This window comes from Oryzias latipes, chromosome 11 (genome assembly GCF_002234675.1).
Source record: "Oryzias latipes chromosome 11, ASM223467v1".
Taxonomy (NCBI): Eukaryota; Metazoa; Chordata; class Actinopteri; order Beloniformes; family Adrianichthyidae; genus Oryzias; species Oryzias latipes.
In genome coordinates, this window is record NC_019869.2 from 10,713,990 (window position 1) to 10,741,419 (window position 27,430).

At 40.9% G+C, this 27,430-nt stretch overlaps 2 protein-coding genes across 7 annotated transcripts in view; one reads left to right on the forward strand and one right to left on the reverse strand.

Annotated features, from left to right (window-relative positions):
* Positions 1–25,368, forward strand: part of LOC101156100 (protein argonaute-2) — a 36,645-nt gene extending 11,277 nt beyond the window's left edge. Inside the window, exons 19-20 of one of the 2 annotated variants that reach the window (XM_020707117.2) lie at positions 28–155; positions 25,232–25,368. In XM_020707117.2, the coding sequence (XP_020562776.1) occupies positions 28–136 (109 nt within the window). In that variant the 3' untranslated portion in view covers positions 137–155; positions 25,232–25,368. Of the gene's footprint in view, positions 1–27; positions 7,384–25,231 lie in introns of those variants that run through there. The other variant, XM_004073835.4, reaches the window with a different exon arrangement.
* Positions 7,837–27,019, reverse strand: LOC101155860 (MAGUK p55 subfamily member 6). 5 transcript variants are annotated; one of them, XM_011480846.3, is made up of 14 exons: positions 26,880–27,019; positions 20,271–20,328; positions 17,828–18,051; positions 15,083–15,183; positions 14,659–14,811; positions 12,785–12,937; positions 12,425–12,652; positions 11,115–11,246; positions 10,944–11,040; positions 10,647–10,715; positions 10,405–10,566; positions 10,102–10,304; positions 9,890–10,018; positions 7,837–8,901 (listed from the first exon to the last, which is right to left on the reverse strand). In XM_011480846.3, exons 3-14 carry the CDS (start codon positions 17,952–17,954, stop codon positions 8,725–8,727), a joined length of 1,731 nt encoding a protein of 576 aa, XP_011479148.1. In that variant the 5' UTR covers positions 17,955–18,051; positions 20,271–20,328; positions 26,880–27,019; the 3' UTR covers positions 7,837–8,724. The 5 variants fall into 5 exon arrangements, with proteins under 5 accessions (XP_011479148.1, XP_011479149.1, XP_020562778.1 ...); XM_011480847.3 differs by lacking the exon at positions 17,828–18,051 and having other exon boundaries at positions 26,880–27,008; XM_020707119.2 differs by lacking the exon at positions 20,271–20,328 and having other exon boundaries at positions 26,880–26,979.
* Positions 27,020–27,430: the final 411 nt, after the last annotated feature.

The following is a 27,430-nucleotide window of genomic DNA, read 5'->3' on the forward strand; positions in this document are numbered from 1 at the left end:
GTTTGTATAAATGTGTTTTCCTTTCAGCGCTGAGGGCAGCCATACATCAGGCCAGAGCAACGGACGTGACCACCAAGCTCTGGCAAAGGCTGTTCAGATCCACCAGGACACGCTGCGCACCATGTACTTTGCCTAAGAGGACGCAGCCTGGGTCTGTGAGTGCTGGAACACACTTCCCTTCGCTGCCATGTTCAGTTTCCGATCCTCTCACCCTCCAGACCTGTCGCTTCCTTTGACCAAAATCAAGCCGGCTGCTACGGTGCACGTAGCGGGATACAGACGAGTTCACACGTTCAGAATGACTGCATTCTTTTATTAGTCGCCAAACTAGACACCAAGGAATCTTAAAGGATGCTAAAGTAGTTATTGAACTGATAGGTGTAGCTACTCACCACAATCTTCCTGATTTGGTTCTCTAAGTTGTTAGTGCTTTGAAAGAAAAGAAAAATCAATAAATGAGGGTGTTAATGGACGGTCTTGAGCTCTGACAGCCAATCAAATGGAAGTGCACTGACCAAGATGGGTACTTCAGCTAGAACACAAGTACTTACTGCAATGAGACTTCTTTAGGGTTTTCCTCTGTAGGGCATTATGTGTGGAAGTGTGCCAATCAAGACCATCCTTCTTTTGTCACATCTGTTTCACTTTATGAATTGATTGGCTGAGTTTTCAGCGCTTGTACCAGTGGACAGTTAAAGCCGAACACGATGAAAGAACCTTTAGTTGGTATGTTCCACCGGCTGACAAAGCAGCAGTTTTTTTTCCTGTTTTAATCATTTTGAACTGAACACGATGCACCAGTGATTCTCACCGGGACCGGTTCCCAACAGCGACACGCATATTTTTAGCAGTGTTGATGAGATGTAAAATAACTGACTGAGGGAAATGCGATGAAATCTTTTTGCCTCCCTTTTACTTTTTAGTCTTTTTTTTTTTTTTTTTTTTTATATAAACCTTTTGTTTTAAGTGATTATGCATGTAGCTGACTTTTGCTTTAGACATTTTTCATGTGTTTTTCTTTTCAACCCTACTTCTAATCATGTATATAGAAGTTAAAAACAAAAAGTTCTGCAATCTCACGGTAGGATAATGGTGTGGCTTCTCGGTATCCAGGCAGTTTGGTACGGTGGAGTTGCAACGTTTTTAGATCTGAACTGACCGATAATCTTGAAATCAACCTCTGGACTGGAGTTTGCGGTCATCGCACAAAGGGTTGAGGTTTATGCAAAAAAACAAACAAAAAAATGACCTTTTTCTGAATCCTTTTGCTATGTAGTCATGATGCAGATAAGGTATATTTTGAATAAGCTTTCCATGGAGGCTGTTGAAAAATTTTAGTACTTTTTTAAGAGACTTGCCCACGTAATCTAAATGATCTATTTGTATATAAAATGCAACTATCTAGTCATCTAAGACTGTTACAGTCTCAGTGATCGAATTAATGTTGTGCATTCTGCATTAGTTTTATTACTAAGCTGGAGACTAGTTTTGGTTGAAGGCGAGTAGTCTATTTTCTCACTATGCACCGTTTCTAACGAGGAGATTTTGATGTGAAGCATCCCGCATTTTTCAAAGTAAAATAGGTGTAGAACATCAGGGCTTTCTGTGTTGCAGTCTTTCTTTTAGCGTTTTAGTAGTTTGTCTTCTCTGCATCTTTGAGGCTTTCTTACAAGATGAAGTATTTATGTGGCCATTGGTAACTTTGGATTTTCTAGCCAAACGCTTTGGCGTATCCTTTTGTAACACAGAATCTTTCCTAGCCAAAACAAGATTATAAACCTGATGAATATGGAAACCATGTAGAAGCACAAAAGGACATTTAAAAAAACAAAACAAACAAGAACTTTGGTGCTAAAAGTTTTCACTGTAAACCACCTTGATTCCTCACTGGACTAGCTCACAGGGCTTCAAGGGTGTGTAAATGACTCTTCATCATTTGGAGGACCCTTCGCCCCCGGGACTTCTAGGTCTCCTTTCTACTCATTACTTGGAAAGCAACAAGAAATCCGACTGACTGTGTTTGCGGGGCATTCTGAAAATCGTGTACTTGATATTTACTGTTATGATGTCAAATATATTTCGTATCGGTGCTGGTGTCACAACATGTACAATTGGATGCACTTTTGATTGCAGAATTTTTGGTATAGTTCTTATCGATGTGTGTTTTTAACAGGAGGCTCGGCCCTGTTGTGAGACGCTGGTGTAATTGCATGGAAATGGTTGTGTGTTCTACCTCTTGTTACCTGTTCTAAGTGTTATGGTAACATCACACCGCTGGCCATTTCTGTATAATTACTCCTGCTATCCGACTGGCGAGGTTTGAGTCTCGCGTTGACAGTAGGGGTTTGAAACGCTTCATGGTATTTGCATTTTCTTGGTTTCATATTTCCTTGAATGTTTTATTTTATTTTATTTTTTTTTGTCTTTTATCCCAAAAACTGATTACCAAGTGTGTGTTTTTCTTTGAAAAGGATTGTGTGTTGAAAAGTGTGCTTTCCCTGCTTGTTTTTCTTTCTCTTATGCACACTAACATTAGACCTCCCTTTTGGGTCTGAGCAGTTTAAGAGCAGAAGCAGAGCTGATGTATCCCACCAGTGACGGGTTCCTTTCCCACCAAAATGTCCTGGAATGCCCGTTAGGCGGATCGTTCAAAAACAACCTAATTCAGGACTGTTGTGTTGTATGTTTAGCGTCATGACACTGTTCGGCTCGGCCCGTGCAGACGTTGAGCCCAATCCTTGTAATTCCTGCAACCTTCTGTCTCTCAAAAGGATTTCTTTCATTTGTGGCGCACGCCGTTTACCCAAACTAATTGAACACAATGCCTTGTAAAGTTTGATGTGGATTTTAATAGGTGGAAGAGTTTGTTGTTCTTGCTTTACATTACTTACACCAGCACCTTATATAGTACCAGATGCTCTTTTTTTTTGGCAATGAAACTTTTGACAATGTTGCTTTTGCACTAAACAAACAAGCATAGAATTGTAGCAATTCATGCATTTACAACATTAAGTGGACAAACTCACTGCCATTTTTTTAATTTAAATTTTTTTTTAATTTAAAGACATTTCTTTTTAACTTTAAACTGTTTTTCAAAGTGAGATACAACAGACCGCAGTCCTGCGTTTTCTTCTTCATACCAAAGTGATTCTGGTCTAAAAAAAAATTACCAGTTCTTTCAGTTTAAACGCCAAAGCGCCGGCTCCAGGCCTGATCCAAGAGATTATTTTCCTACTGTTTTCCTGTTTGAGGATCAAAGTTGACGAACTGTTTGAGCTTGTGTAAACTGGCAGCTATGGATGTGATGGAAACAGCCGTTTGAACGGGGCGTTGAGATGCTGGAAGTAAATATCCATGCAGATTGTTCCCCATTTCTGAGCTAAGAAAGCTTCAGCGCAAACTGACGTCCTGTCAGGACCTTGATGGGGGTAATTCTATCCTGAGCTCAACATTTGCTTTGGTTTTTGGGCTCTTGACGGCCTGCAAAGTGATGAGGTTTGATGTAATGCTAGTTCGGTAAAAGCCTCCAGAGTCCAATGCCACAGATCCTACATATCGAGAGCCAGCAGAGGCTTTATGTTTACAGAAAAATCTTCTACTGCAGCCGAGATGAATGTGGCTCCAGGCTGTGCAAATACGTTTGTTTGTGGAAGTCCTTATGGAAAACTGGCTCTCCAACGAGCCTTTAGACAAAATCCACATCTCTTTTGGGATTTTATTTTATTTTTATTTTTAACATTTGGCCAAAATCTGTAGGTTCCACTCTGGGCAAACTAAATTTGTCTATCCTGATGTTTCAGAGCAGCTTTTCTGCTCGTTACATTTCTAATGCTATGAAAGAACCTGGCGCTAAATTTCCAAAGTGTTTTGCGGTTGTTCTTGGTGTGATTCAGACTCAACCAGGAACAAAGAACAACCCCTCTGAACGTTCCGGTCTGTTTAAGCGCGTTTTATGTCTGCTGCTTATCCATCTCTTGTAGAGAATCTTTAGCTTGTTTCAAAAGGAATAAAATAGAAAAGTTTGTAGAGCTAAGCCTGTTTTCCCAGCTTCAGATTATATGAATGTAAGTTGTCTTTTTAGGTTGTTTAATATTTGAAAAGCTAGCTGTCCAGTACATTTACTCTCAACTTTGTGTTTTGTGTATATTACCTTCTTCTTTTTACTTTTTTTTTTAATTTGCCATTTTTATTTGTTTTCCTCAAATAATTCCTGAATTGACACATTACAGCTGACGTTGCTAATTGATTCACTCAAATATTTCTCACGTGTGCACAAAGGAGCCTTTGTTTTTCTGGCTCTGGCATCCCTCTTGTGCACAGTGTTATAGAGAGAAGCTGTGTGTAGAATCTATATCTAATGATATAGATGTGATGATTGTGTAGCAGTGTGTTTGTTTTTGCTTCAGCCTCTGCGTTGTCCTGTAAAGCCCTTTCCTAGGCTCGGCTTTTTAAACCCATTAAAAAAAGCGTGTTCCTGTAGTCAGCTGTAATTTTGCTCGTCCAATAAGCATCCATCATTTTTGTATAGCTTAATTTGACATCATTACTTTTGTTCTTGTAGATCTTTTTGTGTGTGTGTGTGTGTGTTGCTGTGGCACTCGATGGATGATATTTATAACCGCCAGTGTTTAGCAGTAGTGTGGGGTGCAAAAGGCTCACTTGCATTGCTACACTACGGAGCCCCAGACATGACAGTTAAAAAGATTTGTTCAAATGAATCATTTGTGTGCTCAAATTAGCATTTTGTGCACACAAATGACTGTTTTACTATCATCCAATGCAAGTTTTTGCGTACAAATGCTAACCTTTGCACTCAAAATGCTAATAAAATGCTAAATTGTGGCGACGAAATACAAAATTGTGGCCACATGATGCCAATTTACGTGCAAAAAAGACATTTGTTGCCACAAATGACTAATTTTGAGGGATTTTTTTTTTTTAATGTTATGTCCATGTCTCCATACTTTAGTTATTCCTTATGGAGCACAAATTCAAGCAGGATATCAACATGTCTGAGGAGAGCCCCTAGTTATTGGTTTTACCAGATGAAGCTTTTGAACGTCTGGATTGTCTTAACTACCTAGAACCTGCAGCATCTCTGTAAAAATGGGCTAACATCCTTTTTGTTTCCGTTCTAGTTTTTTTCTAAACCTATTTGTTCCGAGTTGTTTCATGTTGGTGAATCCACCTTTTCCTGTGTGGCTGTAGCTTGATGCAGGTAGAAATGTCGATCCAGGTTAGTTCATTATTAAATAAAGACGACGTAGTAGTTGATGATCAGAGTGAAGCCTCAGAGACTCCAGCAGGTCAAAGAAAGTTAGAATGTTTTTGTTTGTTTTTTGGGAAAATGAGCTCCTCACTGTTACAAAGCTTCAAACCAACGCCAGCAACCAGATCCTACAGAATCCAAACACACAAGCCAGATTTCTTCCCTTCTTAAAGCAAGTCTCAGAATGACTAGCTTTTCATTTACAAGGGTAAGAATTCTAACTACCTCAGAGCATGATTGGGTGCTAAACTATACCCCAAGTTTTTAAGAAAAGGCTGCAAATTCCCTGTTGTAGTGACCAAACCAGTACAAGCCATCGTTGGAGAGCCCAGTTTTTGTTGGAGGAGGAGTGGTTGGTCACTTTAGTTGGTTAGTTTTAGGGGACCAAATCTTTCACAACTAGAATGTTTTAGTGGATCATTTAGGATTTACACCATTTTCATGACTGGATGTGTTTTTAATGTGCCATCGGAATAGTCATTGACTTGGCGCTGATGTGGAGGTTTGAATGGAAGAGGACTATAATATTAGGCTGACGTTTGGGTTTGGAACAGTACAAAGGCTGGCAGCACAAATGAGGTTCAAGGTAGACGCAGCTTTTCCTGTTTTGTTTTTTAGTGTAGTGTTGAAAATGCTTTTTTTCCGTTCGCAATAAATCTCTTTTCAGTTCTGCTTTTCTTACCAGTAGACTCCATTTATATCGGGGATGACTAACAAAGGGAATATACAGGTTTGAACAAACCCATCATACTCATCAGATCAGTCGACTAAAGGTCATGGGAGGTTTTGGTTTGTATTTTTTTGGTCACAAAACTGCAGATTGAGTCCAGACTGAGTTTGCAGTTCCTTCACATGTGCCTGTATTGTCAGATATCTCCGTTTGCCCAAAAGTTTTCAACTTCAGACGAAATCGAACCCAGTTTAACAGAAAAAAAAAGTCATGGTTTTTATTGTTATGCAACCTGGTGTGTAGATGCTGCATTTAACGATCAGTATTTTTGTTTTGCACTTTCAAAGCAGCCTGACAGGAATAAAAAAAAAAAAAGTAAAAAAAAAAAAAAGCCCGTTTAAGGTTTGGGCAAAAATTCAAATAACTGACGAGGTATTCTGTGCTATTAATAGGAGTATAAGAATTAAATAAGTTTAGAAAGCTTTTCTAAAAAAAATAAAAGTTGATATATCTATCTATATATCTAAGTATATATATTCATGAAGTACCTCATAAGCCTGATATATGCTGCATTGACGTTTTTCCTCTTCGGTGTACTTCATAATCTCCGCACACATTTTGATTTGTTTCCATTTTAGGGAGGTTTGGATGTCACAATCAGCTTTGTGCACACAGCAACACCTTTATTCTTCACTAGTGAGGTGCCATCACTCGTTCTGAAGACATGTATTATTGGGCGGAGTCAGCTGTTGACTCTGCCGCCATTGAAAAAAAAAAAAATGCTGCATCTGCACTTGTTCCCAACCCTGCCCCCACGCTTCTGTCCTAACATGAGCTCCAGACCACAGCTGAGCTTTCTATTTAGCCTTAAGCGTGGAAGAAACGCAGCTCGGACACATGGTTGGTCGTCAGCGCCATGCCATCTACCTCTTATGAATGTAGAGTCTGTCCTGGAATTGTAGTCCACTACCGAGCTTTTATTTTGAAAAGACAATCATTCATGAACTCTCAAGTTGATTAAACATCCTTTCTGAAAATACATCCTCTTTGAGTCATGGAAAAGGGAAGCGATTGAAGTCTATTTGCAAAACCTACTGCACAAAGCTGAATGAGTTCAAGCCTCCCTCCATTCACGTCATCTTTTCTCCCTAATTTAAGCCGTAAAATGCCAAAACTGATTTGGTTGTCATTCCTGTGTTGGTGAGGGTCTTCATGTTGCTGAATTCTTTTCTTCGTATCCACTGCAAAAGCTCCTTGATCCTCTTGTGTGTGAACCTGTAAGCTTGTCTTTTTCTTTTAATATTTTTTTTTGGTAACACTTTTGCTTACAGAACACAAGATATGCTGTAAACCCTTTTAGACCATAATGTGAATACGTATCACTTCATATAGCTCACTCTTTGGCTTGACTGTAAGTTGCGTTAAATAAAAATGTTTCAAATAAGCTTTGGTTGTTGGGTTTTTGTCATTCACTCTGGTCTGTCTTTTAAAAACAACAACACTGTTTTGATAAAACTGAAGGAAAAAAAATCTTCTGCACCTAGAAATGAGTAAAAAAAATTAGTTTGTCAAAGATTGGAAAAAACCAAGTCCACAGAAAGCTCTCATCTCCCAGTAAAATGTAGGTTAGTAAAAAATAAAAAGTAGGTCATTGGTCTCATTTTGTCAGAAGCTTCTCCACAGAGTCTGAACCAGTTCAAAACCTGAACAGGACCGTTCCAGGAATGACTGAATAATGCCCCCCCTTTGTCCAATATAAATGACTAATGTAAAAACAGGTTTTAGCAAAAAGTGGCCTCTAAATGTTCAAATTTATGTTCAAAGTAAGAAATGTAAAATCATTTTGTATTTGTGTTCAACACAGAATAACCTTTAGAGATCCCAAATGAACAAATCAAACATTTGTTTTTCAACTTTATTGTATTTCTACTAGTAAAAATGTCAAAACGATTTTGTCGACAGGGTTGATGTGGAAACAGGCAGCAGGTTTGCCACAGTTCATGATTTTTTTTTTTCCTCCCCAAAGTGAAAAAACAGACGCAAAACAAAAACTGCAACACAAAACTAAACCAAAGACAGAAACGTTTCCATTTGAGTTCAGGTTTGTCTGTTTACATGTAGACTCATCCTGTTTCTGGGGTTCAGCCGTGACTTTGGCGTGCTGCAACACTGAACACGGGGACGGGGTGAGGCTTGTCACCTTCACTAAAAGCAAACACACTGGACCGGTGAGGATTGGAAGGATGAAACACTGAGAGGGTGTGGTTCCAAACGGCTACAAGGACTCTAACAACAAGGGAGCGAATCACTAAAGTGTTTGCTTTTCTCGGAAGGGTTGAGGAAATGCAGAAATGGCATCGACGGGCCGCAGCTGTCATTTCATTGTGCAGCTTTGGCAGCAACCATGAGTCCTGCGTGAAGAAAGGCAGATTGACAAATCTAAACATTGAGGAAAATCAGAAGGATGTGGAACAACAATAAATTAATCCTGAAATGTGACCAAAGTACTTTTTGTCTTTTCAAAGAAATCCAACAACAAATAGATCTTCCATAAAAAGCTATAAAATAAATAAGCACTCTTTTCATTTGAGTACAAAAGAAGTTGCACAGTGTGTAGGCCTGGGAAGAGATGGGAGCCATCAGATTGACTTTGATTTTTGTTTTTCTCAATAGTTTTGAGTTTTCTCCTTTTCTTTTTGGATCCTTTGGTCAGAATCACTTTTGCGCACACACTGGAAGGGGTGGGGTCATTGTGACCCATGAAGAGCAGCACCGACGCCGGTCCTCAGTACACCCAATTGACAGGGACCCACTGGGATTCAGAGCAGAGTTTGTCCACAGCGGCCTGTAATGTCTCAAAGGCCTTGTCCAGGTTGTCGTTGACGATGGTCAGGTCAAAGTAGTGGGCATAGGCTCTCTGGATGCGGGCACTCTCATCCACCGTCTTCCGTAGATCCACATCCTGCCAAAACGTGCGGAACAGGAGAGACAAACCGCAGATCAGACGAATTTCAGAACAGGGAGGACAAATGGGAAAACCCTGTTGCAGCTTCCTCACCAATGAACTAATCTGTTGCCGTAGCAACATGGAGCTGATCAGGTAACGGCAGTTGTGGAAGTAAATGTTACGATGTGGACTTAACCCAGAAAAACCCAGACCTATTGTTTCTAAATAAAATTGTGTTTTTTACCATAAAACCCATTTCTGATCTTGTCTGACACTGATGTCCCCATGGGTTCTTAGGGGTTAAAGCCAGTTTTAGTGGACTCTTGTGATATTATATGGGGTCCAGATGACCCCACCCTTCCATTGACGTGTTCTCCCTACCATGACAAAGGTGGATAAAGGTGGAAAGATTTCATGTAATCCATGGACACCAGTGAAGATCACAAATCATTGAAGAGAAAAGGTTCAGAGCACTGTCTAGTGGGTCTAGATGACCCAACTCCCAACGTTAAAGTGCCTAGGATAGAACAAGGGTTAAGTAAGTAGCAGATGGATTTTCATTATGTGACTGAGCAACTCGACTTGCGTCACGGAGTCGGATGTGGTGGGAAGAATTCAGTAGTTTTTCAAAATATAACTTCCTTCAGAATCGGAGTAGAAATAACTGAAAAAAAAAAGGCTGTGTTTTTTGTTCTCTGCAGCCCGTTTCCATTCTAAAGCCAATTTTAATTGTTTATAGAAAATATTCATTAGAGATTTAAACTTAAACAAGAAAATACTCAATTTTATTAAAAACAAAGAGAAGAGTTGTTTTGGCTTGTTAAACATCTGTGTAAATCTATATATTCTTTTTTTTAACCCAGCTATGAAAAGGTTGAACCGCTGCCAGTAAGTATGAGCAGTCATCATTTAGATAAATTCTTAAATAAATCAGGTGTAAATATTTTGGGATGCCGGTATGGGGGCGGGGCCTCGCAGTGCTCTGTAGGGTCTGTTTTCTTACCGTGAGCTGCTTGGTTGTGAGGCCTGCGTCCACCACCGCTTTGTGCATGGCTTTGAGGGTGTCAAAGTCAGGCGCAGCGATGAACACCACATAGGGCATGAACTCTGCCGTCTTCAGTACCTTCAGAGCCTGCAGACAAATGCGTACGGGACACAGTTACCACCTGTTCTTCGGGGTTTGTGTCGGACAGGAAGAGGAATTCTTCATGGCACCTGTGGGTTCACATCCAGGATGCATGTGCGTCCAGTGGCCACCACCTCATGGATGGAGTCTATCTTTGTCCCGTACAGGTTCCCGTCGTACTCTCCGTGCTCCAGGAAGCGACCGGCCTTCACGTCCGCCTCCATCTCCGTCCTTGAGGTAAAGTGGTAGGAGTTGCCGTCCAGCTCATCGTCACGAGGCCTCCGTGAGGTGTCTAACAAAGGAGCCGATTCAGATGTGTTTGTGCCTCTCTGTAGCCGTTCTTGCTCTAAGCTTAAGTGTGAAGTTTGGGAATAAATCAAAACATGACATACATGGTATGGTGGTGCCAAAGCGTGTGGGATGGAGCACCATCAGCCTGTTCTTCAGGCTGCGTCGGCCCACTCCCTGAGCTCCAATCAGAACCAGCGTCTTTCTCTGGAAGGGCGGAACCTTTGCTACTTCCTCGTAGATCTGAAGCTCGTGTCTGTCAAATTCTTTTTAAACACATTTTAAAGTGTGAGCCAACCTATAAAAAATGTCTGCCAAGAACAAAACCAGAAGGGAATGTTCTCACCTGCATTCTTCGCCGTTAGATACATCATCTTCTTCTTCTTTTTTCCAGCTAAAGTCCCACAAAGGATTCCTGGAAGACAAAGCAAGGCAGGACATGAACAATTGTACAACTTGCTGTTCAGTATTTGGCCAGATGAGGGCAGGTGTGGACTACTTTTTGAAAATGACAGCTTTCATGTAAAAGCATGACACGTTGCTATCATGTCTGATGCGGCTTCTGTCCCAACATGTATGGGAGACAGTTTGGGCCAAAAGCAGTGATCCATCCCATCAGGCAGTCAGGCTCCTGAAGGCTCACCTGACCCATCCAGGTCTCTGGGGACAAACGCTTTCCTCTTCTCCTCCAGGAACTGACTGGGAATCAGCCCTGTGGCACCCCCCACTACATGGCAAGCCTGTTACCGACGACAGAACCGTTAACTGTAATCCACTCTGGTCCTAAATGCACGAAGATGCCACAGGAGCTCACCTGCCACCAGTTTGGATCCTCTCTGTTGACAATCTGAAGGATGTCGCCTTTTTTGAAGGCCATTCCAGCCTCACGACAGGGGATCAGGTTGTCATTGGCTGGGTCGTAATCAAAGTATGGTCGCACGTACACCTGTGAGGATCAGATAGCTCCCTTTTAATTTAAAAATCTACTCCAATCATCTTTTGATCTAATGTGAAAAGTTTTCTCAGTGGTCTTTTAGTTATGATTATGCCGTTTTAACAAAAATCAAGAAACGTGTCATTTTCTAGGATCTAATTCCTGCAGAGCGCCAGGGGTTCTTAGAAATGTACCTCTGAGTTTTGGGCGGAACTGTTGGCGGGAAGGAACCTCACCTCCCCTTCCCGTCACCCATCTGTTTATGTGCTATCTTACAGCCCCTCACACCCCTAACCCAACATTACCCTGTGCGACAAAAATGTCAAGCAACATTGGAGCTATCCAGCCGTACAGTTTTGAGTCAGATGTCAGCTCAGACGAGGAAAACAAAACGATCATGGATCTATTTGTCTGTGGATGCATCAGAAGGGAGCGGAGCAGGGAGCTTGTGACCCACATGGTGTATTTGATACGTCACAACTACAATATTTTTCAAATGGCATTCTTTTGTCTGTTACTGATTCACGACAATTGCAATAAAGCAATACTCAGAAACGCGTTTTTATTTTATTTTTTTAAATACGTCCTCCATCATCAGAAAAATACTACAAGACCATGTCAAAAACCCCAAAACACCATTGTCATGATAGTGGGTCTTTGAAGAAAAGCTGGGAGAACCCAAAGTTGATCATCACAGCAGTGAACCCAGCCGGTACCTCTGTGCTGAGCCAACAGTGGAGGCGGGCCAGCGGGCTTCAGCGCTCTGGCTGATGTATTAGATTAAAACAAGAAGCCAAAGGAAGCAATAAAAGGGAGCCAGTGAAATACAGTGTGCAGTACTCAGAGCCACAGGGCAGGATGTGATTCTGACTTAATTCTCTTTTACTTTTACTGCCTTCCATTCGATCCAAGTCTTTAAGATTTTGCAGCTTTAGGTCTGTTTGCTCAAGACGGACATTTAGACTCCTGACCTGAGGGAAAAAAATCTAGATATTATGTTGCACTGTACTTTCCATATGAGAGAGCATGTAACTGCAGCAAGCATGTTGACCTAGATAGCATATGGAGTGTTATTAATAGGGCTCCCAGGGTTCACATTCATGTGCAGGGCATTGTGGGAAGGCTTGTTCTTCCACCTCACATCTGGCGCTCACTACGTGTTTGTTTTGTTTGCCACCTTGTGTGTTCACCTGTGGAGGTGCGGGGGCGTCTCTGTAGCTGGGCAGGATTTTTAGCGTGATGCCCCCGCTGCAGTCTTTGAGCATCTCCTGGAGCTCAGTCGGATTGTTGCCGACATCCTTCCCGTTCACTTCCTTAATGATGTCTCCGACGTGGAGCAGGCCCTGCCTGTCTATCATTCCGCCGTGAAGGATTCTGGCGATGACCAGTTCGTCTTTCTCCACTCGAAACGTGACGCCCTGAGAAGCAGAACAGAACATTTCACCCACATTTGTTCTCACTTCTTAATCATTTATAGCTGTTCGTGCACACAGCAACAGCCCTCCAGCGACATGCATGAGCTCCTTCAGTCAACCCTGGCGCCTGCTCACCAGTGGCTCCCCGGCCTTCTTTCGGATGCCGATCATGCGCACCGCGTCGGCCTGCATGAGCGCGCTGTTCACTGCTGCCTCATTGGACAGCTCGGCAGGAGGAGGGACTTCATAACATTTGGAGGCCACCATGTCATGAGCTTCCATAAGAGACTGAAAGAGAGGAGACACAGGAAAGGAAGTGTTAACACACCTGAAGGCAGTAAAAACTGGCCTTACTCATCCAGATTTAGGTGCTGTGGTTCCACTCATCCAGTACAACGGCGTTTCTGTCCAAAAGCTAAGAGTGTGCTGACTTACGCCCTCAGTAAGTGATGTAATCTCGGTTTCCTTGTTTCCTTTTCCTCTCGCTGTCAGTCATCCTCAGTAGGTCATCTGGGACTTATCCTTCAGCTTACAGCACAACGGCCTCCAATTGGAGGAGCAGCTGAGCTAGACTATGAAACTAAACTCCTATTGGTCCGCTTGATGCAAGCTACTGAAAGGTCCGGGGATCGAGGTTAGTGTTCTATTGATGCAGATGATGCGCTGCTGCAAATACATTCAAGACACAGCCTCTGAATCCTGACATTAGCATTCAGTATCTTTGCAGAGCAGCAGAATGTTGATCTAATGTCTTCAAAAGCAACAATACACGTTTTAAGTTTTGTTTGACATTTATATAACATTAAACCCATCAGAGATAGAACGCCTTCATCCTTTTCCGTCAAACGTTTCCATTCTTAAGCTTTGTGTGCAGCAGTTATCCAGAAGCACTTCTTTGTTTCATAAACTACATATTCCTATTCTGCAGCAACACTTTAGTTGCATCGCAGTTAGTCATTAAAGAATTTTTGTTTAAGACAACCGTCCACAATATTTATATAGATATATAAATATTGTGGACGGTTGTCGTTTCATGAAAATCACTATAAAATGCCAATGTTTGATGTTATCTGACGTACAGTTAGTAAAACAGGTGTTTCTAAGAATCTGATATATGGATATATACATTTTAAGCTTGGATTTAGGTCAGAACCATTGACTGTCCATGAAAACTGGACTCAGTGAGTGTGACGTCACCCATAGAAAAGGGCTTGATTCTGGCTCCAACAAAATGAAGCCAATTCAGTCGACATTTTTTCACAATACAGACGCCACCATGTTGGAGCCAGACGGCGTCGGTAAGCAGTGATTGGTCCAAGTCAACATTTTTCTGTGGGAGAATTTGTTTTGAATGTTCAATTTGAGACCACATACTTCTGTAGAGGCATCTGATTGGTCAGTTAATAACTTGAATAACTTGCAACAAAGAAATCATGAAAAAAATTAAAATGAAGAAGAACATGTCTACAACAGCACCAGAGCAAGGATGGTTATTCTGACAAATATAGTGACTGAGTAACAGCTGTTTATTTCTCTATAGAAGTCTTTTGGATTTTGGCTTCTTGGTGCCAGCAGGTACCTCCTGTATGGAACGCGAGGGGGGAGGGGGTCACTCAGTCCAGTTATCACACACAGTCAAGGGTCAGAACATGTGTTAGTGCCCCTTACGGGGATGGAGAAAATGTTTCACAAAAAGTGAATCAAACTACTTAAATGACATTCAATGTTTCAGAATGTACCACCACTAAGTCATGTTTCTTTGACTTCATGCATAAATAAAACTAGATGCTATTATCACGACAATTTGAACACATTTAGAAGTGAGGCCTAAAGCTTTTACAGCAAAATTTAAAAAACGGAGAAAACGGTTTTGCACTGTTCTGCAATACTTTATGTTAGAAGTCACAGGTATGTCACAGAGCGTTTGTTATCTAGACGTCGCCGGCGACATCTCCAGTGTTAAAGGTTTAAAGATCTTGTTTGTTGGCGACTCTGTTCTGCTGTTTTACCTGAAAGTGTGGCTCCTGGAGGATCTTGGACAGTTCAGCGGCGCTGTCGTCTTTCACCTTCAGGTTGCTGATGTCACCCAGGATCTCTGTCACCAGCTCCATATTGTTGTCCTGCACTGCTTCTAACTTCACTTCCTCCATCTGCTCATGAGCCTGTGAGGAGACAACCAGGTGGGAGTGAAGCAGGTTTAGTGGGTAGAAGACATCTTGATTTTGTGGAAACTGAATAGTAATGATTGCTGGCACTGTTTTTATTTTTATTTTGTATTCCTGATGTAATAATGTAATTATACTCTGCAGACAAGTCTCTGGCTGCTTCCTGTTACAAAAGTCATCTGTCTGAGTATAAGTCAGATGAGCGAACAGCAGTGGATGGAGACAGGTCTACTCTCTACATGTGTGCTAACTTCACTAGGGAACTTACAGTGGGGCTTTCCATGATGCCCCGCAGGAAGAGCAGGTCAATGTCTTTCACAGCCGTGGAGGTGGGCGGCTCACCTGCATTATCCATCACCTGCTGCATGGCTGTAGAGACACAGACAAAACCAATCGGCTCACATAAACCTTCAAATGCTAATGCCTCCCTGTTTTAACATCTTAAAGCCTCACTCCAGTGAAAATGGTGTTCTTGGTGTTTTTGCCATGTTCTTGTAGCATTTTTTGACGATAGAGGACATAGATAAAGAAATGTCCGCTTAAAATTGCATTTCTGAGTATTTCTTTTTCGAAATTGATGTGCATCAGGAGCAGACAAAAATAAAACAGTTTGAAAAAGAACGTATTTGTGATGTAGAAGCTACAATGGGAGGGCCATTAGCTCCCTGCTTTGCTCCATTCTGAAACAGACAAATAGATCCACGTATGTCTCTGTTTTCCTCATCTGAGCTGGAATCTGGATCTAAACTTTACAGCTGGATAGCTCTGATATTTTGGTTGTATTTTGGTTGTACCAGTAATGTTGGGTTGTGGGTGTGAGGAACCTGTTAACAGACGGGTCACAGGAAGTGGGGGTAGCCTTGCGCCACACGAATGATCCTGCCCATAACTAAGAGATGAATTTCAAATGAACTACTGCCACTCTGCAGAAACTATGTCCTAGAAAATGGCATAATCATGATTAAAAGACACTGGGAACACTTTTACAATAAAAGATGATTGAAGTGGGACTTTAAGGGACAAAAACAGTCAGAATTAGCGGTTACGTTTTGGGAAGAGAACTCCTGGCTGTTAAGTAGGGCTGCACGATATGAAGACAACTTGCGATATACAATATTAGTGATTAATATTGCAATGACGATTTAACTTGCCATTCATGACTAAATAGCAAAACATTTAAAAACATAATTTCCATTTCTGCAACAGTTTAATTTAAATAAGAGTCAAAATAACTCAAATTATACTCCATATGACCCTCGTCTACATAGGAGGCGTACATCTAACATCAAAGGGCTCCATCTGATTGGTCAACAACGTGAAAGCGTCCATCTGATTGGTCAAGTGCATAAATTGATTTATTTGATTTGTTAAATACTTCAAGCTGCCATAAGATTGTTTTAACACATTTAAGGAAACCATTTCTTGTAATTTTCGCCGTCTTTTGCGTCATGCATATTGCACAACTTGATATTGCGATAACGATAAATTTGGGATTTATTTTGTAGGCCAACTGTTCAGTGTTGTTTTTGTCCTCACAAATAGATGAGGGGGGGTGCAGACTGTTGACATCACTCACCCAGTGGCATAATACCAGGGTCCAAAAGCCCATGTAAGCACAGTTAAGGCACTCAAAGTGCAGAGAATGTGTTTGTCAAACCGTGTGTTTTGTGACATAATTCACCAAGATGGATGATTAGTATGCTCAGTCAGCACTTCCACACAGACACACCCTTTAGCTTCTGGTAACACACAATTAGGGTTTGAACTCTTGGTCATTTTCCTTGTCATCAAGCCACACTCAAAACTGCAACCCTTTAATAAGAAAAAAAAATGTCCTATGTGGATAAACATAAACAAAACAATGTCAAGAGATGATAACAACCACATTAGATTTATCATGTGGAATATACAGTAGACAGCATTAAAGAGTACTGCTAATGTTTCAGGAGGAACACATTCTCTTTTTTATATGTTTTTAATATGTTGAAAAAGGAAAATATATCAATTCATATCATTTAGAAAAACTTGAGTATAAACAACAGGCCTCAATGCAAAAGCAAGAAATATTTATTAGAAACGAATAATGTCGGGGGCATTAAAGCGTCATTTAACTCTATATCTATACAAACACACAAGCACAATAAATAATATGCATAAGTTTGTTTTTCCAAGTATTTTTTATGGATTTACCAGGAAGTCTAGTTCCAGACAGGACCACACACAGTTGCTTAGGAGAGAGCTATAATTCCTGTAGGAACCACACACACAAAACCATAAACAACCACTGACCCTCCACCTTGAATTAGTCATGGTACAATCCTATGAAACCTGCTTTCCAGGCAGAGTTTACCCAAACACACTATGATCTGCACCTACCACGTTTCCCATCCTAAGACCCATTTCAGCTACAAACAGATCAGACCTAGAGGCCGCTGTTTGCTCATCTGACTGACATGTGACCTTTACCTGCTCTGAGCTCATTATGTAAATGTGTACTCCACCACAGGAACGTTTATTCAATACAAACCGGTCTCATTCCGTTCCTGTGTGCACAATTGTCATCTTCTCAATAAAGCCCAAAGCTCTGTACTAAAACAGACTGAAGGTGAATTTTAAGCCCCACCCACTCAAAACCACTTTGAGCTCTATTAAATAACCTTTTCTTTTTCAAGTGGCTCCTACTGCTTCTTCCACTTAAATGTTAATTGGACATTTTCCAGAATTCTCACCTAAAACATGTTTCATCTAGTGTAAAGTCATAAGGAATTCAGGGACAGGTGCCAACCGCTTTTGATTTTCCAGATAAACGGATCTTACAATAAATTAAAAATGCATACATTTCACTACTTAGCCAGAACAACCTTGGAAGTGATGCTACTTTACATCAATAAATATGTATTAAGGCACTTCAATGGCTCCTTGCATCAGAAATAAACAGAAAACGTGTAAAAACAAACATACATGCAGCATCTCTCTGTGGACACAAACTATTATTTTGCTCTCATTTCCTCACCTCCATCTGTCCCCTGGGAGGACTGCACAGTTGGGGGGCTCTTTACGCCAGGTTGTCCCGAGGGTTTCACCTCCTCTTCCTCCTCCTGTGCCCCATTGGGACAGGGATCGTCCATGGTTGTGACCATCGCCACTTCCTTCCTCCCTGATGCCACAAGTATGCTAAGGCTACCCAATAGGTAACCACCAGTAGCGACTATCTTCTGTCCGCTAGGCTTGTCTTTTCTGGTAGAGTTGATGGGATTGAAACCAAAACATGCAAAAAAAAAAGAGAAAAGAAAAACAAAAATCAAAAAACACAGATGGAAAAGATCACAGAGATAATACAGAAGGGAAGAATAAAGTGCAAAGGATAAGAGATAAAAAGTAACAAGAATGGGATTGAGATTAAAGGATATTAAGACAAGCAAGTAAAACAGGAGAGAAAAGAGGAGCGCAGGAAGCAAAAAGAAAAACAGATATATGAACAAGTCTGGAAAGACAAGCATGAAATGAAACAGAGAGAGCCAGATTGCATACACAATTGCTATTCTGTACCCTCCCTCCTCTCCGACTTTAATACCTTCCATAGCCCCCCCTCCCCCCCATTTTTTTGTTGATCACACATATAATCCCACAATCCTCTCCTGCTGGGATTGCTTGAAAACCCCTCCTCTTTTTTTTGTATCCCCAGCTTCACCCAAAGTCAAGTTACCCCCGTTGTCTAGACAGGGGCGTGCACATTCACCAGCCGAATGTGTCATTATGTAAGTGACCTTACATAAATGTTACTGAAGACAGCCTGACCCCAAATTCTTATGTCCCCCCCCCTTCCGAATCTCATTTAAGTGCATTCTGCCTGAGTCTTGACTTCTTATGACTGCTTCAGGTTGAATACAGTCTCCTGTGGTGAGAGTCTGATAGAAGCCTTCCTTTTGATATTTCCTAACAGTTTTCTTTCTTCTCCTTGTGGCTTCTTACTAGTTTCTTACAAGTTCTCGTCTGTCACATTAATATATAAAATGTCTTTCAAACATTACTTGAATGTGGAAACTGCTTCTACCTTAATCGTAAATATAATAGAGAAACGACCAAAAATCTAAAGTAAGATGTAGAAATGAACAGTTTTGTTGTAACTGCAGAGAGCACAAAGACTGTTGCATAATTCAACAGTTATTTATCTCTATCAAATGCAATGCTTGCTATGACAAGTTAGTTGGAATGTAATTTTTTGCTTCAGAGAAAGTTAATAAAAAGAAGACTAGACCAAAATATTTAAACCCATGAAAAGCCAGAGGTGTAAACCCCATATGCTGAAGGTTCTCAGGCTCCTCCCCTTTAGTATCTATCTAGCTCCTCCCACATCAACACAGCTGTGCAAAGAGATCTGCAGACTTTAATCCCCACTGCCCAGCCATCCTTAACCCTACACGTCAACCCCTCCCCCATTTTTAGAAACTGGATTTTAATCCGGCCACGAAAAACACGGGATTACAGGATCCACCACTTGGACCATTATCTGATGCTGGAATGTCTCTCATTTGAAAACATTGCTTATTTTTTGTTTACAAGTGTAGATGAAATATAGACATGAGTACAGTGTTACAGTAATGTTCTCCTGAACTCATTGATCGTCTATGACTGGGGTCTGCAACCTTTAATCCTGAAAGACCCATTTGGTCTGGTTTGTCAGGGAACAAAAATGTACATTTTTGGATTGTCTTGGTAACTGAGGTTTTTTGTTAAACACACCCACATTTGTCATAAATTTGTATCCTATCATTTTGTTTTTGTTTATCTTAAACCAGGAAATGCATCAAATTTTCACAATATTCCAGTAAAAAAGGGCCAGCATCGAGCCTGTCACGCTAACGCCGTTCAAAATCTACAAAATTTAAAAACCAAATTTGCTGCTGATGACCTTGATCAGGTGTGATTAGCCAATAAGGAGCTTCAATGGCAGGTTAGTTGGAAAATACGTAGGACTCTGGCTTTCGAAGCCTGGATTTGGGGACCCCTGGTATAAGGGCTCACTGAGCGGTCTATGACTTTGATATTTTAAAACCTGCATGCCCCGTAGAGATTTGCCCATTTTTTGTCCGGTTTCATTAATTACCCATAAGGTTAGTTATGACTAAGACGTAAGGAGAGAATCTAAAAATGAAAACTTCATCCCAAAGATGGAGTTTCTCTAAGAGATTAACTCAGGAAGTAAATGTGGAGTTCATTAGAAACACTTAGTAAATGTGAAGTGTGAACTATAGAGGATGACCATCTATGTCTGTCTGAAAGGAGAATAAATACTTGCTACAGATGTGCTGTTTACCAAACCGTAGAGATCAGAGTGCATGCATACACAACAGAAAACCAACTGCTTCCATGCTTCTTAAACCAACAGACTTCAGTGAGTTCATGCTTCTACAGCTGACAGTTTTACCCCATGGTGTGCTGTGGAGGTTGTTTACCTGAGGGACTTGGTAGAGGGGGAGTACTATTGTCTGCTCATCAGTCAGCAGTGAAGACCTGCAGACAGAGAGGCAGAGGGTTCTGAGCCGTGAGGTTTCAGCTCAACTTGCATTGATCATTCCTTCCATGCACAAACACAGAAGGTTTCCCTCCTGTTTCATCGATCAACGGCGCTGCTGCTTCTTGCAGCGCAGGAACCTTTTCTGCACACTGAAACAGTTGTTCTTCCACGCTGTGTACAATCATGGACAACCAGTAGTACTCAGCCAATCAAGCGTTCTTGCATCATCAGCTGGCTCTAAACCGTTGACTTAATAAAGAACCGGTATTTTCTGTAACTATTGACAAAGCAGAGTGCTTTCACTCCAGAGAACTCTCTTTTCCTTTTCTGTGGCAAACACAAACATGCCTTACAGTCTCCCTCAAGTCATCTTGTGGGATCTGTCTCTATCAGCATGCATGTGCTCAAATAACATGTAAAAATCAATATTTTTCACATCGATTATGATAAAGCATCCATGAAGAAAAAGTATATCTTCCAATCTACAAAACTGCTACATCCTTTTAAAGAGAAAAAAAATCATTAGGATACAAAAAGTGTTACAAGAAATATGATTATAATTAAAAAATATATATATATAAATAAATAAATAAAAAGAAATACGATTATAATACCAAGAATAGACAAAGCACATTAGTTTCCATAGTTTCCAGAGCTATTGCTATAAGGTTGCTTCTAGGGAACTTTTAGGAAAACTCCACAGACAACAATGTTTGCTAATACAGGACTGAAACAAAAATCTATAAAATGTGTCAGTTACTTTGATCTTCTGCATCTACTCCCAAACTACTACAACTATAGAGATAGTCAAATGTTCCTTCTGTGAAGTACAACGTTTTCACCGCCCACAGAAACGCACATCCAAGCCACCACTTTCAATGAAAAGTCTATTTAAACCTGCGCATATGCGAGTTTCGGGCTTTCGCGATCAAAAGTCTCGTGTTCACACGTTGCTACGCACATGTTTAAGACCATTGTTGGGCTCTACGTATAAAATGCATGCCCACTGAATCCGCGCTGAAAGTTAAACCAGGTTGGACAATAACCCAGGACTCTGATTTAGTAGTGATGAATAGATGGCATCCTTTTTTAATTCATGGAAGTGCCAACCATTTGAAAATTGATCAACTGACAATAATAATTGTTGTTTATGTCCAGCTGGAATTATATGAATCCAAGTCTTTTATAAATTGGAATAGAGCTGTGAAGAAAAGAAAAACCTGGAGCAAGATCTGCTAGATTTCCACTGCTTCAACATTTCGTACCAAGCATCTTCCAACTTGTATCAGATAGTGACAGTCCAGTCAGTGTGAACACCATATGCTAAACGCGTGTTCAAGAATGCTCATCACGTGCCCAGTCTGAACCTACGAGTCTGAACCTAGCATCAAGCCAAGGCAGCATGAGTGATGTTGTACAAAAAGCTACAAAATGATTTACTGGAGGGAAAAAAACTTTAAAAAACAACAATTTATTTGAAAATCAATATCTTTTACCCAAATTATCTTCTAACCTCTCAAGTCTGTCTCAGATTATACTATGTGCATCTATGAATTTACCAAACTGTTAAAAGTATTTGATGTGTAACACACCATCAATATAAAAACCTCAGTTCAAACTCAGTTTTCCGCCTCTTTTTCTTGCATGTTCACTGAATGAATGAAATGAAGCCAGAACTACAAGTCTCCCTGTGACCTTCACTGCCAGACTGTGATGTTTAAAACATTTGTTTGATAAAACTACAGAGTCCACTGGCACAAAGCCCATTCTTCCTACAGTGCATATCTGTAACGGACTCTTCTGTTGTAAGCCAACAAGAAACAGAAAAAAATGTGACTTTAGTCACTTGCCAAACATTACATTATCTTTTTAAACACTTCATTTAATTTTTTTTTTACTTCTCCTCTTTCTCAGACTAAAGCCATCAACGCTGACAAAACTCCCCATTTACCCTTTGACTATGGAGCCTCTCTGGAGCGCAAATATAATCAATACAGGAGATAGGTTAACTGTCATTTGTTATCGTACATTATCGTGTGGTCTTTTTTTTTTATTGATCTTGAAAGAAGCAGACGGCCCCCTGTTGTATCAGCGTTTACAGAAAAAGAGGGGTTAAGGGGTCAAGCCATTATGCAACACAGATTACAGTCACTCCAAAATCCTCATTGGAAGTGAAAGATATCCCTTGAAGGAATGTTAATGAAATTATTTCCTCCCCCAATCATCCACTCTGCAGAGCCAATGCTAAAACGTACCAATCAGAAGTCCGACTAAGAGAGGAGGAGCAAACAGAAAGCCTGACCAACTTCAGAGGAATGTTTAAAAACAGGCAGGGAGTACGAATGAGTCCAGGGATACACTAAGAACATGAGAGACAGAAGCAGATAAAAGACAGTCTTCTCAAAGCCAAGAAAAAAATCTTTAAAGATTAGACTGTGCAGCAGAAAAAGCCTCTAAAGTCATGGGAGCATGGGAGCGAGCAGACCACAGTCTTGAAAGAGCAAACCGTCGTAGGAGCAATCTCCCGGCAATTTTCTCCTCCGTGTCTAAAAGCAAGTAACTGAAGCCTTTCTGGTGAAAACCAATTTCTTTTTAAATTTGTTAGTATCCCATATCTCATTTCAGTTTGAGAGAAAATTAGATTTGCATAGATAGGACAAATGCAGAAGATCTCATTTGAGGAGTTATTTGCATGAATAGGCATGCCATCTTGTCCAATTCTAGTTCTCAAATAAATGAATCGATCTAAACAAAAACGCCCAGATGGAGAAAACTCATTGGCCATTTCTGTTTCAAAAGATGCACCAATGAAAGCTCTGGGTGTTCCCCGTTGCCAAGCGTTCAAATGATGGACAAGGGGAATAAGACAGCTAGAAGAGTAGCAGGGCTTTGTTTTTGTACAATAACATGTCTGCTGTCACTGTAGTGGGAAATTAGTCACATTTGGAGAGCCTGTACCGCACAACTGAACATCTTGACAATATGACAGAGATAGAAACTCCACAAACCGAGAACTAGAAGGCACTTGTTCTGGAAGAACTCTTCAGTTTGTGTTCATATGTCCTCACTGTGTACTCTAGGCTTAGAAATGCTCCATCCATCACTCTAAGTGATTGAGAATAACAAGAAAAGAAAAATGAAAGTAAACTTCCTTGACCCACCCGAGCTGAGGAGCTTCCAAAGAACAGCTCCAGCATGACTGCAACATTTGAAACAAATCTCAATCCAGGACGGCTGTTCATGCCATGCTCAAGGCTAGTTTTTCGCTCATCCTATTCTCCCATAACTAAAGCCATCCCGTCACACGCATCACGCTCTGCCTCAACACAAAACCCTATGTAGGTCATCGCATGTGTTGCCACAGCCGTTCAATAAGAGGATTACACTGTTCCCCTGAAGATGGTCATCTTAGCAGATCGATACCTGCAGGATATTCCTGCAGATTTGCTGCTGAAGAAACATCTAACTAAACCTGCTCATCAAACTGCTGAGTTTTCACTACATCTTACATTGTACAGATTCATGCTTTTAGTCTACTCTTTCACCAGAAACTAAAATCAAAATTCACATCATTCATATTTTCTTTCTCCTTTTGCAGGTTTCCCACATAAATAAAAAAAAATGAGCTCAATTTCCTCCTCTGGCTGGTGGGATGTCTCAGCGTTGGCAAACAGCCTGAAGCCACGCTGTTTTGCAGCTTGTCAAACTTTTCAGCTTTGACCGCACGGCAATTGTAATAATGAGCAGCCCGGGATCTAACCTGACCTGCCACATCGCCGTCGCTGCGTCTTCTCTAGTCCTTCAGCCCAGCGGCGCGTTATTGAGCATTAGTATGAAGGGGGATGAGGGACACTGATGCAAGCTCTAACCATGACTGCAAAGTTTGAAGCCGAGGAAACTGATGTTGCGTGACGTTGAGCAGTAAAGAAAAAACATACTTTGTTGGGTAAGATGGAGATAATGGAAGAAAAAGGAAGTAAGATAATCTGCCACATCCAATCTTTGAATACCTCTAACAACTTCATGTAAACATGATTTTATTGGACAGCCTGTGGGAGAGTGAAGCTTCTGAAGTAAAAAGAAATAAACTATCCAAGCTGTTTGAAAAAGGGTTTGAAATAAAGAAAGGTCTGTCCAGCAGATGATATTTACCCTCTTTAGTACAACTTTTGTTGCATTTGAATGGAGAACAGAGGGTTTTGTTTTTCTTTTTTTCAAGTTGGAGCATTTTCTGTGTTAAATGTAGCATAAGGTTTAATTTAGATTTATCCCATTAAACTATTCTGATTAAAATGAGGTTTTGGGTGTTTTTAACATGTGTTTATATATGTTCTCATGATGGAGAACATATGTAAAGAAAATGTCTGAGTATTTCTTTAAATAATTGTAAAATAAAATGTTGCTTGAAGACGATGGTATTTATGACGTAGAACATTCTCTGGGCGGGCCACAAGTTTCCTGCTGCGCTCCATTCTGATGCATCCACTTGCAGACAAATAGATCCATGAATTTCTCTGTTTTCCTCGTCTGAGCTGGAATCTGGATCTAAACTGCTCAGTTTCTCCTATAACATAATGTATAGAGCTGGACATTTGGTTGCTGCAGAATGCAGGTCAGCAGTTTTGGGTCAACACTGCAGCACAGAGCAAGGAAGGGAGGGTTGACTATAGATAACCACTCCCCAAACATGTGTTGCTCATAGCTGCGAGCTTTGAGTTACTCCACTTTCTTCAGACAGCTTCTCCGCCTCTTTCTATCTTAGCACCACTCCCATAGCTGAGTATTAATAATAGAAAAGGGAGCAGAATATGATCTCTGCACAGCTCTCACAACTCCTGCGTGTTCGGATGTTGAGGGCATACGTCAAACTTGAAAATCATGTTTTCCTCTACTTTCCAGGAAGGAAACGCACAGGAGAACTTGGGAAGTCCTGCTCTTCTCAAGCAGAAGTCACCCTGGATACTGGGTCAAAACTGGATATTCCCCGCCCGGGAACTGTACGGACATGTTAATAAACTGGAGTGTCTTGATCTTCACATCCTACTTTTGTGTGCCCTGTAGATCCGGCAACAGAAATGACATAAAACACAAAGATAGCAAGCCCCTTCATATAACCTTTACCCCCCCCCCCCCCCCCCCCCCCCCGGGGGTCTTTGCAGGTCATGGGCCTCCCCCGTCACGTGTGCATAGCTAAACTGCTTATAAAGCTTGCCAAAAGCAAGAATCTGGAGGTTCACTGAGAGCTGAAGTATATTGAGCTGCATTTGGAGGTTCCTTCATGAAGAGCTTCAGATGCAGAGCTTTGATCTTGGATGTTTTAAAGTGGAAAAAAGAAAGAAGGAGAGAAGACTTGTGTTTATTTAATTGGCCTCACTGGGCTTTATTCATAAAACTTTTTTGCAATAAATCACATAGAATTTGTTCTGAACATCAACAAAATCTTTACTGTTGACAAAAAAGGCAATAAACAAGGAAATGTTCCTTTATAAACCAATTCATCAGTCGATTATTTTTAACCCCTCAAAAGTCTGAATTAGTTTCCAGCTATGAGGAAAAAAAATCCCTTGTATTTTTGTTTTGTTTTCGCATAGATTCTAAATTAAAGTAATTTTTGAGCCAAAGTGGTTTGATGTATTTTTTTTACATCAATAGGGGATAAAAATGACAAAATGCACACATTTAATTTTCATACAAAAATGTTCTCTTATTGGTACCTTCTAGACACAATGGGAATATAGCCGTTCTTATATTTTTAATTACTAGTAACCTGGTTTATTATTTTGGTGTGTTTATTTATTTGTGTGTGATTTGATATTTTGCTGCTAAGTCTTGTGCTTTAGAAAACTTTGGCACCTAAGTTTTTTGAGTTTTCATCGGGTATTTTCAAACATAGTAATTGTTTAAGTACTCTTACCTAAATAAATGGCTGTTTTTTAAAGTGCTGCTTGAATAATAATATTGTAAATTAACAATACTCTCACTACAGTACAATACTTCTCTAAAAGCCTCTGAAACCCCCGTGTGAAAGTTTTCTGAGTAAAGGATTTATGTATCTTTCTTGACCTTGCAAAACTGTCTCTTCAGCCGCGTGGGGATGTTGGCGCTCCGCCACGAGCCTTTCAGACACAGCGGGAGCTTTCCCCCCTCCCCGTCCCTAGTCCAGGTACAAGAGCCGCGCGCCTTAGCCGCGCGCCTTAACCGCGCTGGTTCACCCGAGGAGTGGGACTCATCCACAACGAGCTCGCGCTCCACACGTGCGGCCATTTTTTTCATCCCCTTCCGAGATACCGAAGCGTCCACACACACCCCACCTACGACTACAAAGCCGCCCGCCACAATAAACGTAACGAAAGAAAAGATGCGCGTGAAGCCAACGTGCCTGCATGGGACTCGTCCTGACTGCAGAGCGGGCTCCACTGAGGGGACGAACCTCCTTCTGTCAAACTCTGCCTCACAAACGGCCGGACGTCTTTGTCCAACCAGCAAAACAGTCAACGCGTGAATTCAGAGTCCCGTGTTTTACATATGACCACTAGGCGTGACTTACCCCAAAATAACGGGCAGGAGTTCGCGGTGCTACGCCGGCCGTCCCGGTTGGATGTTCAGAGTCCGCTCAGCTGTCGGTCCTGGTCCAGCATCAGACTACCAGCGAACACGATGCCAATCAAATCGTAAGGTCCCGCCTTCTCTGTGACGACACACTCAGACTGACCAATAACATGTGGCGACATGATACAACCCCTTCAAACTGGATGTTTTTTCTTTCCTTTATCAAAGAGAGGTACCCGCCCATTCATCCAAAACCTTTACATTAAAACACACAAAAGTTCATAGAAAATGTATCTGATAAAGAATCTAAAATTATGATACGTTAGAGTTTATTGTAACGTTTGATTTAATAATGTGTTAAAGAATAGCTAACCTGAAACTTTGGATTGTGCATCCTGAGTATCATATTGTGCTCAAAGTAGTTATATTTGTCAGTGGTAAATTTTAATTTGACTAGGAAGCAAATATGTAAAAAGTGCTTTCTTAATTCTTTGGTGTTATGAACATGTTCTTGTGTCATTTTCTGAGGATCATGGAGGACATATAAAA